Genomic DNA, 12,728 nt, shown 5'->3' with positions numbered 1-12,728 from the left:
CTTATAAAACACACATAATGTTTAAGATTTTCCTTTTAATTTATCCAAACGTTTACTTGTTACATATAAAGTGTGTGGTTCTGTATCTGAAAGAACAATTACATTTGTACAGGAAATTAGAGGACTATATAAATATAAACTAGACATGGCCACAACAGTCCTGGAATACAAATACAGCATGATTCACAATCATAAAAAATGAGTCCTTTTTCCCCCGTGACAAATGATAATTGGCATACTAGCAAAAAATTCAAACACGTGTCAATTGTGGCACCATAAATCAGACCCGACTTCAAGTCTGGTACTTTAGCACAATTCTTCACTTGGTGTGTTTCTTTTATTCAACAAATAACAGAGTGTCGATGGCTCTCTTTAAAATGGCTCCATACAAAATAAGAATGCAGAAGAATCCCTCATAAGGTGTTCAGACGTTTTGACTGTATCCATGCTGTTTTGGGAGAGTCAGACAAAATGCCACTTTTCCACTGTGCAAGAAGAGGTTTAGAATGGCAAAGAATTATTTTAAATGTATTAAAATGTATCTCTTTTATTTTTGTAATTGAACAATTGTTGCAAAGCAATTTCCCTGTGTGGAAATCCAAGTATGATTCTTGGAATACGTTCTTCTCTCTCACTTTTATTTATTTATCGATTAATTTATGTACTTAATAAATATATTAATAAGTCTTTTTTTTTTTTAAACTTACCCTCTGGAGACACAGGATGTGCGCTGCCAAATGCAGGAGCCTGGAGAATGGAAATATAAAAATAAACCTACCACACTAACTCATCGTGTAGCTTTATATATTACTGCTAAAGTGGCTACCAATAGTGTGAAACAAGAGCTAGTAAAGTTCTTACCGACTGAACTACTTCTCTGGCCTTATCAGTGGTACATCTCCAAGGGCTATCACAACATAACGTGTTTTTGCTGAAGAAAAAAGCAAAGAGTAGAGCTCATTATACTTTCATAGCCAGTTACACCTTTACATCATATGCAAACACATAAAGCAGGAGTTTTGTCTTCAACTAATTTACCAGTCAATTCCTCCAGTATTTTTTTGCTTCTGTACTAGTGCCCTCCAGTGCTCGTGGGTGGACTTAATGATCTCAACTGCAAAGTCCTATCAACAGAGATAGAGACTAGTTTGTTTTTTGCTGCCTCTTTCGCTAACTGCATGGACTGCAACTAGTAGCAGACTGTCATGTCATATCATTGTTACAAAGGTAGTAAGTACCTTGTCTTTGAACTCCCCATTGAATCCAAATTTGTTTTCAGGCTTTCCATCCGGCACCTTATATTTCCTAAACCACTCAACAGTGGCCTCTAAATGACCGGGTCGGTTCTTGCGGACATCCTCTATATCTGCAGAAAACGCATTCAATAACATGAATTTGGGAACTAAATTGTGCAGCAAATATTCAGTGAGAAATTTTACAGTTAGCAGTTTCTAAGATTATAATTTATGACAGAATGTAGCTATACAACACTAATACAACAACAGGATTCAAGTTAAAATGAATGCAGGGTTAAAAATATTTAGAACATGCTGTATGAGGTTAAGAAATGCATTAAACATGTTAGATAGGGTACAGTGTGTTTTGGAAAGACACGTTGAATATAAACAACAATGTTTACAGCAAAATCTCCACAGGGTACAGACTTTGCCAAGTGTTTTAACTACAGAGTGCAAGTCTGCATTTCTCCCATGATGTCTGTGTTGGATAAACAATCAACTGAATCTGAAATGGGCAGGTACATTAGTATCTCACTCCTGGTACGTGGGCAAATGCAAATCTGACAAGTAATGCATACTGGCTGCATAGCTAACCTTAAACAGCTCTACATGTGCTTAATCTTCTTGTATAGAATAAGTAGATGAAAATGAAATGGTATTTTTGAATCAGGGTAGAGAGCAGATCACTTTAACAATCATTTTGAAACTGCCTTAATCTTTCTCCTGCCATGAAACAGTAAAATAATTACTAATAATCACTAACGTATGTTAAATTAATTACATGTTACCAGTTCTTGACTTTCGTTAGTTTAAAACACTCACTATTTAGATTTTTGGCATCAGGGTCTTCAGCATTGATAGCTATGACCTTCCAGTCCATTTCTCCTTCATCAATCATGGCCAAGATGCCAAGCACTTTTACTTGGATAACCTGACCAGTAGAGCACACCTGAAGAACCAAACAACACATAATAAATCATCAATTAATAAAAAGCAATACTACATAAATTGCACATGTATATACACTCACTGACCTAATCATTAGGTGCACCTGTTCACCTAACTGTTAACACAAATATCTAAGACTCATGATTCATTAGATATGACTTGATAGTAATCCTATAAAGGGGTACCTAATAGAATGTCTCTAATAAAATCAATGTACAGTTTTAAGCTGTATTACCTGGGTGCCTATGTCACAAACATCAATGGGGTCATTGTCACCACAACAATTAGTTTCTTTGTCTTTCTGGCCCGGGTCTTCCCACGTCTTCAGTTCAAGCATGTAAGAAAACAATCATGCAGGTATTTGTAAAACATAATTATTGAAATATATTTAAATACAACAAAATGAACTGCAGTACTGTTATTTTGAAACAGATATGATGAAAATGAAGAAGAAGGCGGCTTAATGCATCTCATACTGTGCTTTTCCTCACCTGTGGAAGTGCCCCATAATTCCAAATGTAACCTTTATGGGGAAATATGTTGGCAACATATCGGAGCTTTCCTTTCTTTTCATCTTGCTTGATCGGATTCAGCGGTTCCTTTATCGCAATCTGGGAATTGAAGCAATTATGAAGGTGTGTGTTTTTATGTGCGTGTTTGTTGTTTTTCCACTGTTGAAGCGCAGCTGAAGAAATGAGGTAAATAACTTTCACTTCTTAAATGTCAGGAACTCCCCAAACTTCACTTTCATGCTTAGCTAGCTAGCTAAATGAAAACAGCTTCAGGGCACTGCTATTCTAACTTCAGAAGTGGGAGGCAACTCATTCCATTTAAAATGCGGTATAAAGTTCCTTGTGGTGAGTTACATTTAGTTTTGTAAGTCAGCTACAACTCAAAAAGCCACATCAAATGCTTATCTAAAGATAAATAAAGTATCTTCCAGTTGTCGTTATGCTATCTGACTTAAAAACAAAACCACGACTACAATTTCTTAAAAACAGATGACTGTGCATCATAACCTTTTTTCCAGTGCAACAGCAGTTGTCATAGGGTATAGTAGAGTGTAATGTGTGATACCTTACCTGTAGCATGTATGTACATGACTGTACTTTATCTATTCTTACCTCCATTTTAGCATTTGACCATCTTGGTACCTCCACTACCATGTTGTAGAGCACCTGAGAGAAACCAAGAAAGCCAAATACATTATCCTGATTGTTTTAGATGGTAGAAGTGACCTGAAACACTTAATCAAACTTTACCTCACTCTCACTCTTCTTGGACTTTTTAGCAGGTACATCATTTTCCTTAAGAAAATAAAATAAATAAAAATGGTTAGAATATTAGATTCGAGTGAAAACAAACCTTTGCTATCTAACCCTTACCTGTTCTGTCTCTGCTATTAGTGGAATATCGTGGAATGGCGAAATGTATTTCCCATCTGAGGTTTCTAAAAAACAACAAAAAGAAAAAACATAAATTAAAACTTTAGCAAAGTACTTCTGTGCATAAACATTTTACTCTTAACACATATTTTACAATTGAATTCCAGATGTCTGTTTAGGGTAGGGAACAAAAACTTAAATCTTGTTATTTTTGAGGTGAATGGATATCTATATCTTGACACTTTCCACACAAACATCATAAGAGATGTCACAACAGTTTTTCTTAAAAAGACTAATCGGCATAAAATACAAAGAAAAAAAATCATAATAATGACAATGATGTCATAGTTCATATTTCAAAGAAACTGGGGTGCTACTTGTTCCTGGTGTTTAAAATCATAAGTATTACTCATATCACTCAGGCAGGGACTGTTTACTTGAGCTTTTGAAGTGGGGGTTGTATGAGGTTTTGATGAGTCAGTGTTACCTGCAGTTGACGGCAATAAGCACAACCTCAAGCAAAAAGGAGAACTGACTGGCACAGAAATTGCCACTGCTTTAGCTCCCATTAGGAAGCTCTTCACCACAAGGAAGTGAAACTTTAACGTCCCACCAGATTCCATTGACCAAAAACAGTTATGTTACCTCCCAAAAACATAAGGTCTTAATTAACTGCCGCAAACAGTCACACCAAGTAGACTAGCAACCCCTGTTTTGTCCTTGTGTCCACAAATCAACAGACTTTGGTGTATGTTGTCACATGCAACAGAACAGAAGACAAATATATATACGGTCAAGCCTTTAAGCTATTACTGGTGCAGGAAAACAAAGCTTCAAGGGACGAGGTTACACTCAGACAGTGCACCGAGGACAGACACAAACCCTGCAAACACTGCTTTACAGAAGAACAGCTTTACAAAACACAGCATCAAACTATAACAGTATTAATGACACTGTCGGCTAATATCTTTTGAAAACATATTTTAATTGATATACTGCCCAGTCATAGGTATACTATTACTATACTTTCTCAATGCCAATGGAGGAAACTAGAAAGTGAGGTAAAATTAAAAGCTTTTCAGTTTCAGATAGTTTTGCAGGGTTCAATAAATGTGCAAATACTTTTGATGTTAATCTATTCATTGATCATTATTATCATTATTATTATTATTATTGTTATTATTATTATTATGCAGGTGGAAAAGAAATTAATTGAAACTGCTCAGTCTTCTGACAAAGTTTCATCATGAGTCTTATTATTTGACTAAACAATAATAAATTATCTACATAAATCACAGGCATCAGTACAGCCCTTCTATTGTGGCTAAAGCTTTAAGAAGTTCCTGTATTACTGACAGTAACAGGAAAAGAACAATTGCCTTTCTAATGCACAATACCAAAGCGATGTTCAATCCCAAACACACTCTCAGGTGTACGTTTTGCAGTGCATTTCCATGCATGCAGCCCACACGTTAGTGCACTGCAGTGTGCATGTTGTTGCTGCATGTCTGCAGCCTTCTGCTTGAAACAAGATGAATCAAATATTACAGCATTTGCTTTAAAATTTAAAAGTTCCCTTTTTTTAAAGCAATTATTATTGTGAAAAGCAAAAATGCATTCATTTCCAGTCCAGTTTCCTCATTACTACCATGTGCACACTATAACTTGAATATTCATGTTTATTGATACTTGCATTTTCATTTAAAAAGTGGCACTTTTACATTTTCTGGTAATTTACTGATGCAGCAGTAAAGCGCTAACAGTGAGGTCATACAACACATTTTAATACTCCAAGAAAACAGTGTCTTGTACTGTGAACAAACGGGACTGTCCCAAATCCTCACACTCTCCTGGCTTGGGCTTAGTACCATTCACAATCTGGACCAGAATAGTTTATTTTAGTTTCTCAGCTTCTCTCCATCTTATCACAATAATGTTCACGATTTTACAGATACTGTGGTAAGCTAAATGTATTTGTTTAATTAAGTTAGGCTTTTGTCACTGAGGAAGCACTGGAGTTCCCTGCTCAAGTGTAGACTGTGATCACACAGCACCACATCCGAGTTCAACCCCAGTGCGGTTTTGGGGTCAAGCATGGACCTTTGCTGTGCCTGAATAAAGCTTTACATCTGGTTTCATCCCTGTTGTTACGTTTTGATAAAGAAAATTCATGATCTACAACACGGTTTGACTTGATATGATGTGTCTTGATGATAGAAATGCATCCAATTTTGGTTTTGCTTGAGGTTTTGCATGACTGGCATCCACGTGGCTAACAAACAGGAAGTACAACCCACGAGGAACACGCACCTCTTCCTCGTTTCTCCTTATGCGTACTTTCAAAACACGTGACAACGACGGCTAGCGTTAGCGGGATTTTGGCACTAAAAGCAAAGCCGTAAAAGAGCCGCTTGGCCAGGAAACATAACTCAAAGGTCAAGCGTTTACCTTGACCTGCATGTCGACCACAACACGGTCAGACACCAACCTTTGTGACTGTGCTAACCAGCTGCAGCATTCAATGCAAAAAACAGGCATGGTTCCTTTCACAATGGCGGAAATTAACTTACTAAAATAAAGCCGGTAGTCGGGAGAGTTCTGGTGTCCTCTCTGCTCCGTTTGATAGTGCATCGTTTTTCTGAAATAATACTGGTGCGAAACAGCTGCTGCTTGTGCAATAACTTTGCGGCTAGAGGCGGAAAATGTGCCGAAAACTGTCACCAAACACCGGACCGATGAGCGTAACATCAGTGCTCTCATTATACACTTCTTACTTCCCTCGTCTTAGTTCCTGCTTCCCGTCCTCCAGCTTCTGTTTCAACAGCCTCGGCGTGAAACCACGGGCTTCCGGTCAGCGCGTTTCAAAATAAAACACCCCAGACGTAGTTTTGTGTGACGCAGTTTCTACATGAAGGTGCGAATGTACTGTATATTTTATTTATTTTTCCCATATTCAGACCAGCACTCTTAAACATATATAGGCAGTGGCCCATATTTGACCTGCGTTTAGTCTGTTTTATTCAAACAATCTCCAAAGTGTAGAAGCGTTTTTTTCTTTAACACGATCTTCTTGTTTGTTTGTTTGTTTGTTTGTTTTGTTTTTTATTTGGTATAATAGTGTAGTGTCACGTATAAGTAGCCTGGTCTCATGCCTCAAATCTGTTCAGTCATTCGTCTGTTACCAACACATTGGTTTTATTTTATTAATAAATCATATTTTAACCGGAAGTAATTATTTCTAACTTAATTTTACAATTAGTGTAGCAGCCACAGAAAGGATTGTAATTTTTACTGCCCCCTAGCTGTCGTTCAGGTCTTTCTACTTTTTTCTTTGTTCTTTCTGTCCCTTTTCTCCACCTTCCTGCCTGTCAGCTTTTAATTGTTATATTACACACGTACTGAGTATTAATAGAAATAATAATCATGGAAATAAGCAAATTAAACAGATCAAATTAAAAGGAAAATACCAACTAGATGTGCCTATAGAGAATTTATAGAGCTCATCTTGGATAAGCATTCTTAAGGAAGGGAAACTGGGAGAAAAGGCTGAGATATTTGAAATTACACAAAACTGAATGGAAAGTCAGTGGCAATGGGTCTTATGGAGGGATGAATCCAAATGTGAAATATTTGCAGGGCTCGCAAAATTTCAAAATCCCTGGTAGCCCTTCGGGCAGGGACTCTTCAGTTTTTGGTAGCCCAAAATAAATGTAAGTAGCCCGAATAAAAAAGAAAGCAATTTTTTGATTGATGTTTTGTTTCCTGTTTTGTTTCCTTTACAATATTATATATTAAAGTATAATATTGTAAAGGAAACAAAACATTAATCAAAAAATTGTTGAAAAACAAATTACAACATTGTATAAAAAATTACAATCATCAACTCAAATACTTGGTTCTAATTGAACAGAAATTTCTATGAACTTGTAAGAACTGTGTAGGACATGAATCAGTCTGTGTCAGATCCTGAATTTGAAATTTCCACTGAAGTCAAGGGTAAGAGGCAAGTGGAACCAAGATCGAGGCCATTTGCTTTTTGAAGTTTGCAAAGACTGCTAAATTTTGCCAGTGGTAGTTCACTCTTGGCAACATAGTACGCTGTTTTAAACTGATTTTCAGGTTTATTTTTAGTATGTTATTTGCAATTGGTGTTTGTTCTGGGAAAGATATTGCAGACTGAGCAATAATGCATTTCTTGCATTTCTCATGGGTTCTAGTGGGGGCCTTTCTTAAAATTACTGGTCCCAGTAACAAAGGCGCTTGTCGACTCAGAAATCGAGGGAAAACCAACAACACACCCGGCAGAACATTATGTTATTTACACGGGTGCACATAAGTGGTCCGCATGTGCACATTCGCTGTCAAAATAAAAGACGCGCACCAGATAAGAAGTTGCAACGCTCGTTTGCGTCCACGTAAAAGGCACTGTTTTTGTCCGCTAGAGTGGGATTTTCACGGCACATTCCGCACCACATCTCTGTGCGTTCATCATTTGTTTGAAGCCAGCTCACCTCCTGCAACCACTTTTCCGAGAATACGGGCTTCTTTTGCGGTTCAGACTCCTTCTGACATTTCTTTGGAGGTGGAGGAAAACCAAAGTAATTGCTTAAAGGAGCTTCTTCGACATCTTCAAGAGTTCTAAACAAATGTCTGTCCTCCTCCAGAAAATCTTATGTACGCAAACACGCGTTGCAACTTCTTATCTTGTGCGCGTTTTTTATTTTGACAGCGAATGCGCACCTGCGGACCACTTATGTGCAACCCTGGTTATATAGCTTGTCATATTGCAGCCACAGAGATTCTTTTGTCCATGAAACCATAAAGCTGCACTTTTTGCCTTTTTGCCTTATAGTCTGATTTGTCATAACTTTTCCGTTTTGTGGTAAGCTTTTCTTTGGCTGTCACGTCTTCACCCTGACCTGTCTTATTTGGCTCAGCAGAACTAAAATATATATCCTACTGCTTTTACACAGGCATTCACATAACGCTCAGCGATTCTCTGCACGATCAACCTCTCACATGTTTAAGCTGCGGGAGATTTCACTTGTCATGTTTGCATAGTAAGCTAACACTTATTGATAAGACGATGTCAGAGGAATTGGTGCACAAATTATCGTCACTCACCAATCAGTACTGTCGCTCTCTATACACAGTTCGCGTGATTGCAAAGTGAAAGCAAAAAACAAGCGCAAATTCAAACGCGATTTCAATATGTCACATATTGACAGTGGCTCACCGATGCCAATGACATAATTACCCAGCTACATTTCCGAAAGAATGCAAAAGCATTGACATATATTTTTCCTTCCTACAATAGCCTGACGGGCAGGGCAGAGATAGATTCTGGTAGCCCGACTGGAAAAATCGCTAGCCCCAGGACGTCGGGCTAGCGATTTTGCGAGCCCTGATTTGGTTCAAATCATCACCAATATGAGGATGTCAAGAGATGTACAACTCAACCAAGAACAGAAGAAAAGTCAGCTAACATCCAGAGAAGAGCTTTGAATTACCTTCAAGAAACCTGAAGAACAATTCCCCAAAACAACTTTAAGAAATGACAAGGAAGCTGCCTAAGAGACTTCAGGCTCTGTTGAAGAGTTAAGGTGGCCATACCAAATATTGACTTACAAGGCCACTGGAATTTTCCAAACTCTGATTTTGCCTTACGCAAATTGAGATCTTGTGACTATAGAGCAGTGTTGGGTAAGTTACTTTAAATTAGTAACTTAGTTACATTACTAGTTACTTCTATCAAAAGTAACTCAGTTACTTCAAGTTACTAGGGGAAGTAAATTTGGTTTTACTCAGAATTCTCTTGTAAATGTGTTGCTTCCATAACTTTGCCAGTCTTCTAGCTTGCTTACTTGCCACAAGTGCACTGTGCCACCTACCAATAGAAAAAAAAATAATGTGCATATTTCCATGAGAGAAATCCCACGCCTGGACCGTCATTGACCGCTGCCATGATTCTAGCCTACGTCACAGCATCATGTGCGCTTTTTACATCCAACAGAAAAACTGCAGTCATGGTGCTTTCGATTGTACTCAGAACTCGGAAATTCTGCCTTCCGAATAGGAAGATGTAGGTAACACCAGACTGCAGATGAGTTGAGACAGGGCTGGTTGGGGACAAAAAATCGGCCCGGACATTTTGACTAGAGACCGGCCCGCCATTATAGGAAAAATCATAAAGCCTTTGAATGAAAACAAACGCTGTTGTGACAGTGATGTACACTGTTTTGATGGTATATATGTATCAATCTATCAATCGTTTGTTGTAAGATTCAGATAATTATTTTAAAAAAGCTAGACATTTTAAATGACAATAAGAAAGAAAAGTATTTCTTTGTGCCCCCCTTTCTCTGTTAATGCCCCACCTGGCCGCCCTGGCAAAACTTTGCTAGACCCGCCCCTGCACAGTTACCAGCTGTCAGCTAAAAAAAGGATCCTGGTGTTATTTTTCTCTCAGAAACAGTTCTCCAGTGAGTCCTTCAACTCATTCATGTCACGTAAAAGGTAAACCTGTTTCTCCATCACCTGCTCAGCTCTGATGACTCAGTAAGGACATCTCCTGGTTTCATCTTCATGTTTTCCTCTCACCAGATAACCAAACCGATATTATGACCAGCAGCTTTTACGGCTGTGGCTCCAGCAAACATCAGCTAATACTAGAAATTAATATTAAATAAATTCTAACAACAGCTGATCAAGCTTAAATGTGCTGCTGTTGTTTAACGCGACATCTGCTGGTTTCCTCTTTCTGGTGCAAAGTAGGCGATAAACAAACAAGAGAGAAAAGCCGATCAGCTGATCATTGATCAGTTTTCATGATTGAAGCAGAAACAGGAGAGGGAGGGGGAGAGAATGAGAGAAGAAGAGGCAGCTGTGCAGCAAACACAGAATAACTCGAGCTGTGTCTTTTTCATTGTAGCTGAAGTACCGGACAAACTGTTCCTTTTCACCTCAATACGAAACGCGTGATATTTTCTCTGAATACCAGACGATTCTTTTTTTACCGGACGGTTGGCAACTCTAATAATTAACCTTATGAACAAAATAAAGTTCAACAGTTCATCATTAACATCATAGCACCCACCCAGCTGTATAGAAACTCCATCATGCTAGCTGGTACGCAGTACGGAAAAAGTCAGCACAACGAAAATAAACTCCACCTAAACTTGGTTTATATCTGACCCAGATAGACTGCAGGTTATAACTTCTTACCTGAAGTTCAGTTCACAGTCGGACCGGCGGCCGCCTCGGGTCTCTCTTCCTTCTGCGTCCCCTTTCTCTCATCCACCTGCTGGCCTCCACCACTTGCTAATGTTACTGAATCTGTGGAAGCTCCGCGATAGCCACCACACGAAGTAACGAATAACGACCCTATCTAAATCCCAGTAACGATTAACGCGTTCCTGATTTTGGAATAATAACTAGTTACCGTGCTCATTACCACAATAATAACGTAGTTACTGTAACGCATTAGTCCCAACACTGCTATAGAGGCCATTTGAGTACAGTGAACTCAGTAACATGTCCAACCAGCCTGAGCTGATTTGATCTTTGTGACACTGCGTGTTATCGGGCTGGAAGCAGCCTTCAGAAGATGGGTACACTGTGGACATAAAAGTACAGAAATGGCAAGCAGCAGTACTCAAGTAAGCTGTGGTTTTAAACGACACTCAGTTGGTGGCAAATGCTAGGCCCAAAGTGTGTCTAGAAAATATCCCCCACACCATTACACCACCAACAAAAACCTGAACCACTCATACAAGCAAAGATGGGCTATTTAGCATTTATATTGTCTACACTGAATTCTGACCCTACCAAATGTTACAGCAGAAATCGAGTGTGATGGCATGCCACACATGGTAAGTTTAATTTACAGTCACTACTTTAATATATTCTCCTTATTGTTCAATATTGTTTCTTTATTAAATTTATTTTTCTATGTCACCTTCCAATGTTTATATGGGGTGCCCACATATTAACACTGCAAGGTCAAAGTTCTGTTTTATGTTATATTAATACATCTTTCTTTGAGTTACCTGGGGTTTGGCTTCTCCTCCTGTCTGGCAAAAGGTGTGGCAAAGGGCTGGGAGAGCTGAAGTACCACTGACAGCTTAATTGGATAGAACCACATGCTTCATTGCCTGGGGGGTGTTTCATGTTTGTTTAATTGTTTTGTATTAGTTGGTTATATGGCAGCCATTTTGTTTTCCCCTGTGTGTGTCATTTGGTTTAGCTAAACCAGTATTTAAGTTCCCCCGTGTGTCATTTCAGCAGGTTAGTTTGTCTTATGTTTGGTTTGAAATTTTGTTAATTGTTATCTTGAGTTTAGGCTATTGAGTTGACCTCTCTTATTGGTCTGCCTGTTTAAGTTTTGGCTTTCTTAAATATCTTTTTATACTTTTGGGTCAATAAAACCTAGTGATGGGCAGATGAAGCTTCATGAAGCACTGAAGCTTTTCATCCAATTGGTTCACCCCAGCGCAAAGCGTCATGAAGCTTCATTTGCTCTAGTAGGACATCTGCTGGACGTAAAAATATTAGTTGGCATGAATTTGAAGAGTGTTGCATTTTGCACACGGCCTGTAAATGTCAACAACAAAAGGAGTGTGTAAAACATGTATATTGTAGTGATGGCAGTATACTGTGTATATTTATACTGGCAGTATGGAAAATGATTATTTGGAAATGCTTAAAATGGAAATGATCATTTACTGTGAGGTGAGGTATGGTTGGGGTGTGGACAGTGGTTGTGCTTTTGTAACGTTGAGGTATGGACAGCTACAGACTGAAGCCTCAGTCTTGCCTGTTTACATTTTATTGTGTAAAAAATAAATTTTCACTGTTTTTATGACCTTTTTAGTGGGGAGAACATAGCTAGGATTTAATGATTTAACAAATCTTTTAAATGCTTTGTCCTCCACAATGCTAAATCGCTGGGAGTCCTCAATCACCATGCTAACCAGGTCTTCATCTATTTGAGATTGTTCTCCTGAGGAAAGACAACAAAAACAAAGCACAAATATAAAAATCACACACATAACTTATTACACTTGTATAATATTGTTATATCATTTAGTAACATTACAGCATGCTATATTATCATGGTTTTTGATGGCTCACCTGCTCTTGCTCCACAATCGGTGTT

At 38.3% G+C, this 12,728-nt stretch overlaps 1 protein-coding gene across 2 annotated transcripts; it reads right to left on the bottom strand.

Moving 5' to 3' along the window:
* Positions 1–20: 20 nt before the first annotated feature.
* ppa2 (inorganic pyrophosphatase 2) lies at positions 21–6,406 on the bottom strand. Of its 2 annotated transcripts, none has more exons than XM_035906337.2 (12): positions 6,142–6,406; positions 3,572–3,636; positions 3,449–3,493; positions 3,311–3,364; positions 2,678–2,797; positions 2,422–2,508; positions 2,061–2,187; positions 1,239–1,366; positions 1,039–1,124; positions 862–931; positions 708–747; positions 21–485 (listed from the first exon to the last, which is right to left on the bottom strand). In XM_035906337.2, the coding sequence occupies exons 1-12, from the start codon at positions 6,329–6,331 to the stop codon at positions 463–465; spliced, it is 1,035 nt and encodes a 344-aa protein (XP_035762230.1). In that variant the 5' UTR covers positions 6,332–6,406; the 3' UTR covers positions 21–462. The 2 variants fall into 2 exon arrangements, with proteins under 2 accessions (XP_035762230.1, XP_006787173.1); XM_006787110.3 differs by having other exon boundaries at positions 21–448.
* Between the last annotated feature and the right edge of the window lie 6,322 nt (positions 6,407–12,728).

The sequence above is a fragment of the Neolamprologus brichardi genome, chromosome 6 (genome assembly GCF_056152115.1).
Source record: "Neolamprologus brichardi isolate AB-2024 chromosome 6, ASM5615211v1, whole genome shotgun sequence".
Taxonomy (NCBI): Eukaryota; Metazoa; Chordata; class Actinopteri; order Cichliformes; family Cichlidae; genus Neolamprologus; species Neolamprologus brichardi.
The sequence above is the reverse complement of the archived record's forward strand: the minus strand, read 5'-3'. Positions and strand labels throughout refer to the sequence as shown.

Coding starts and splice junctions, on each gene's coding strand:
- ppa2 (XM_006787110.3), bottom strand. CDS start 6,331: ATGAGAGCACTGATGTTACGCTCATCGGTCCGGTGTTTGGTGACAGTT. Junction 2,509..2,677: donor ATTATGGGGCACTTCCACAG/GTGAGGAAAAGC, acceptor CTTGAACTGAAG/ACGTGGGAAGACCCGGGCCA. Junction 2,188..2,421: donor TTTGTGACATAGGCACCCAG/GTAATACAGCTT, acceptor TTGGTTCTTCAG/GTGTGCTCTACTGGTCAGGT.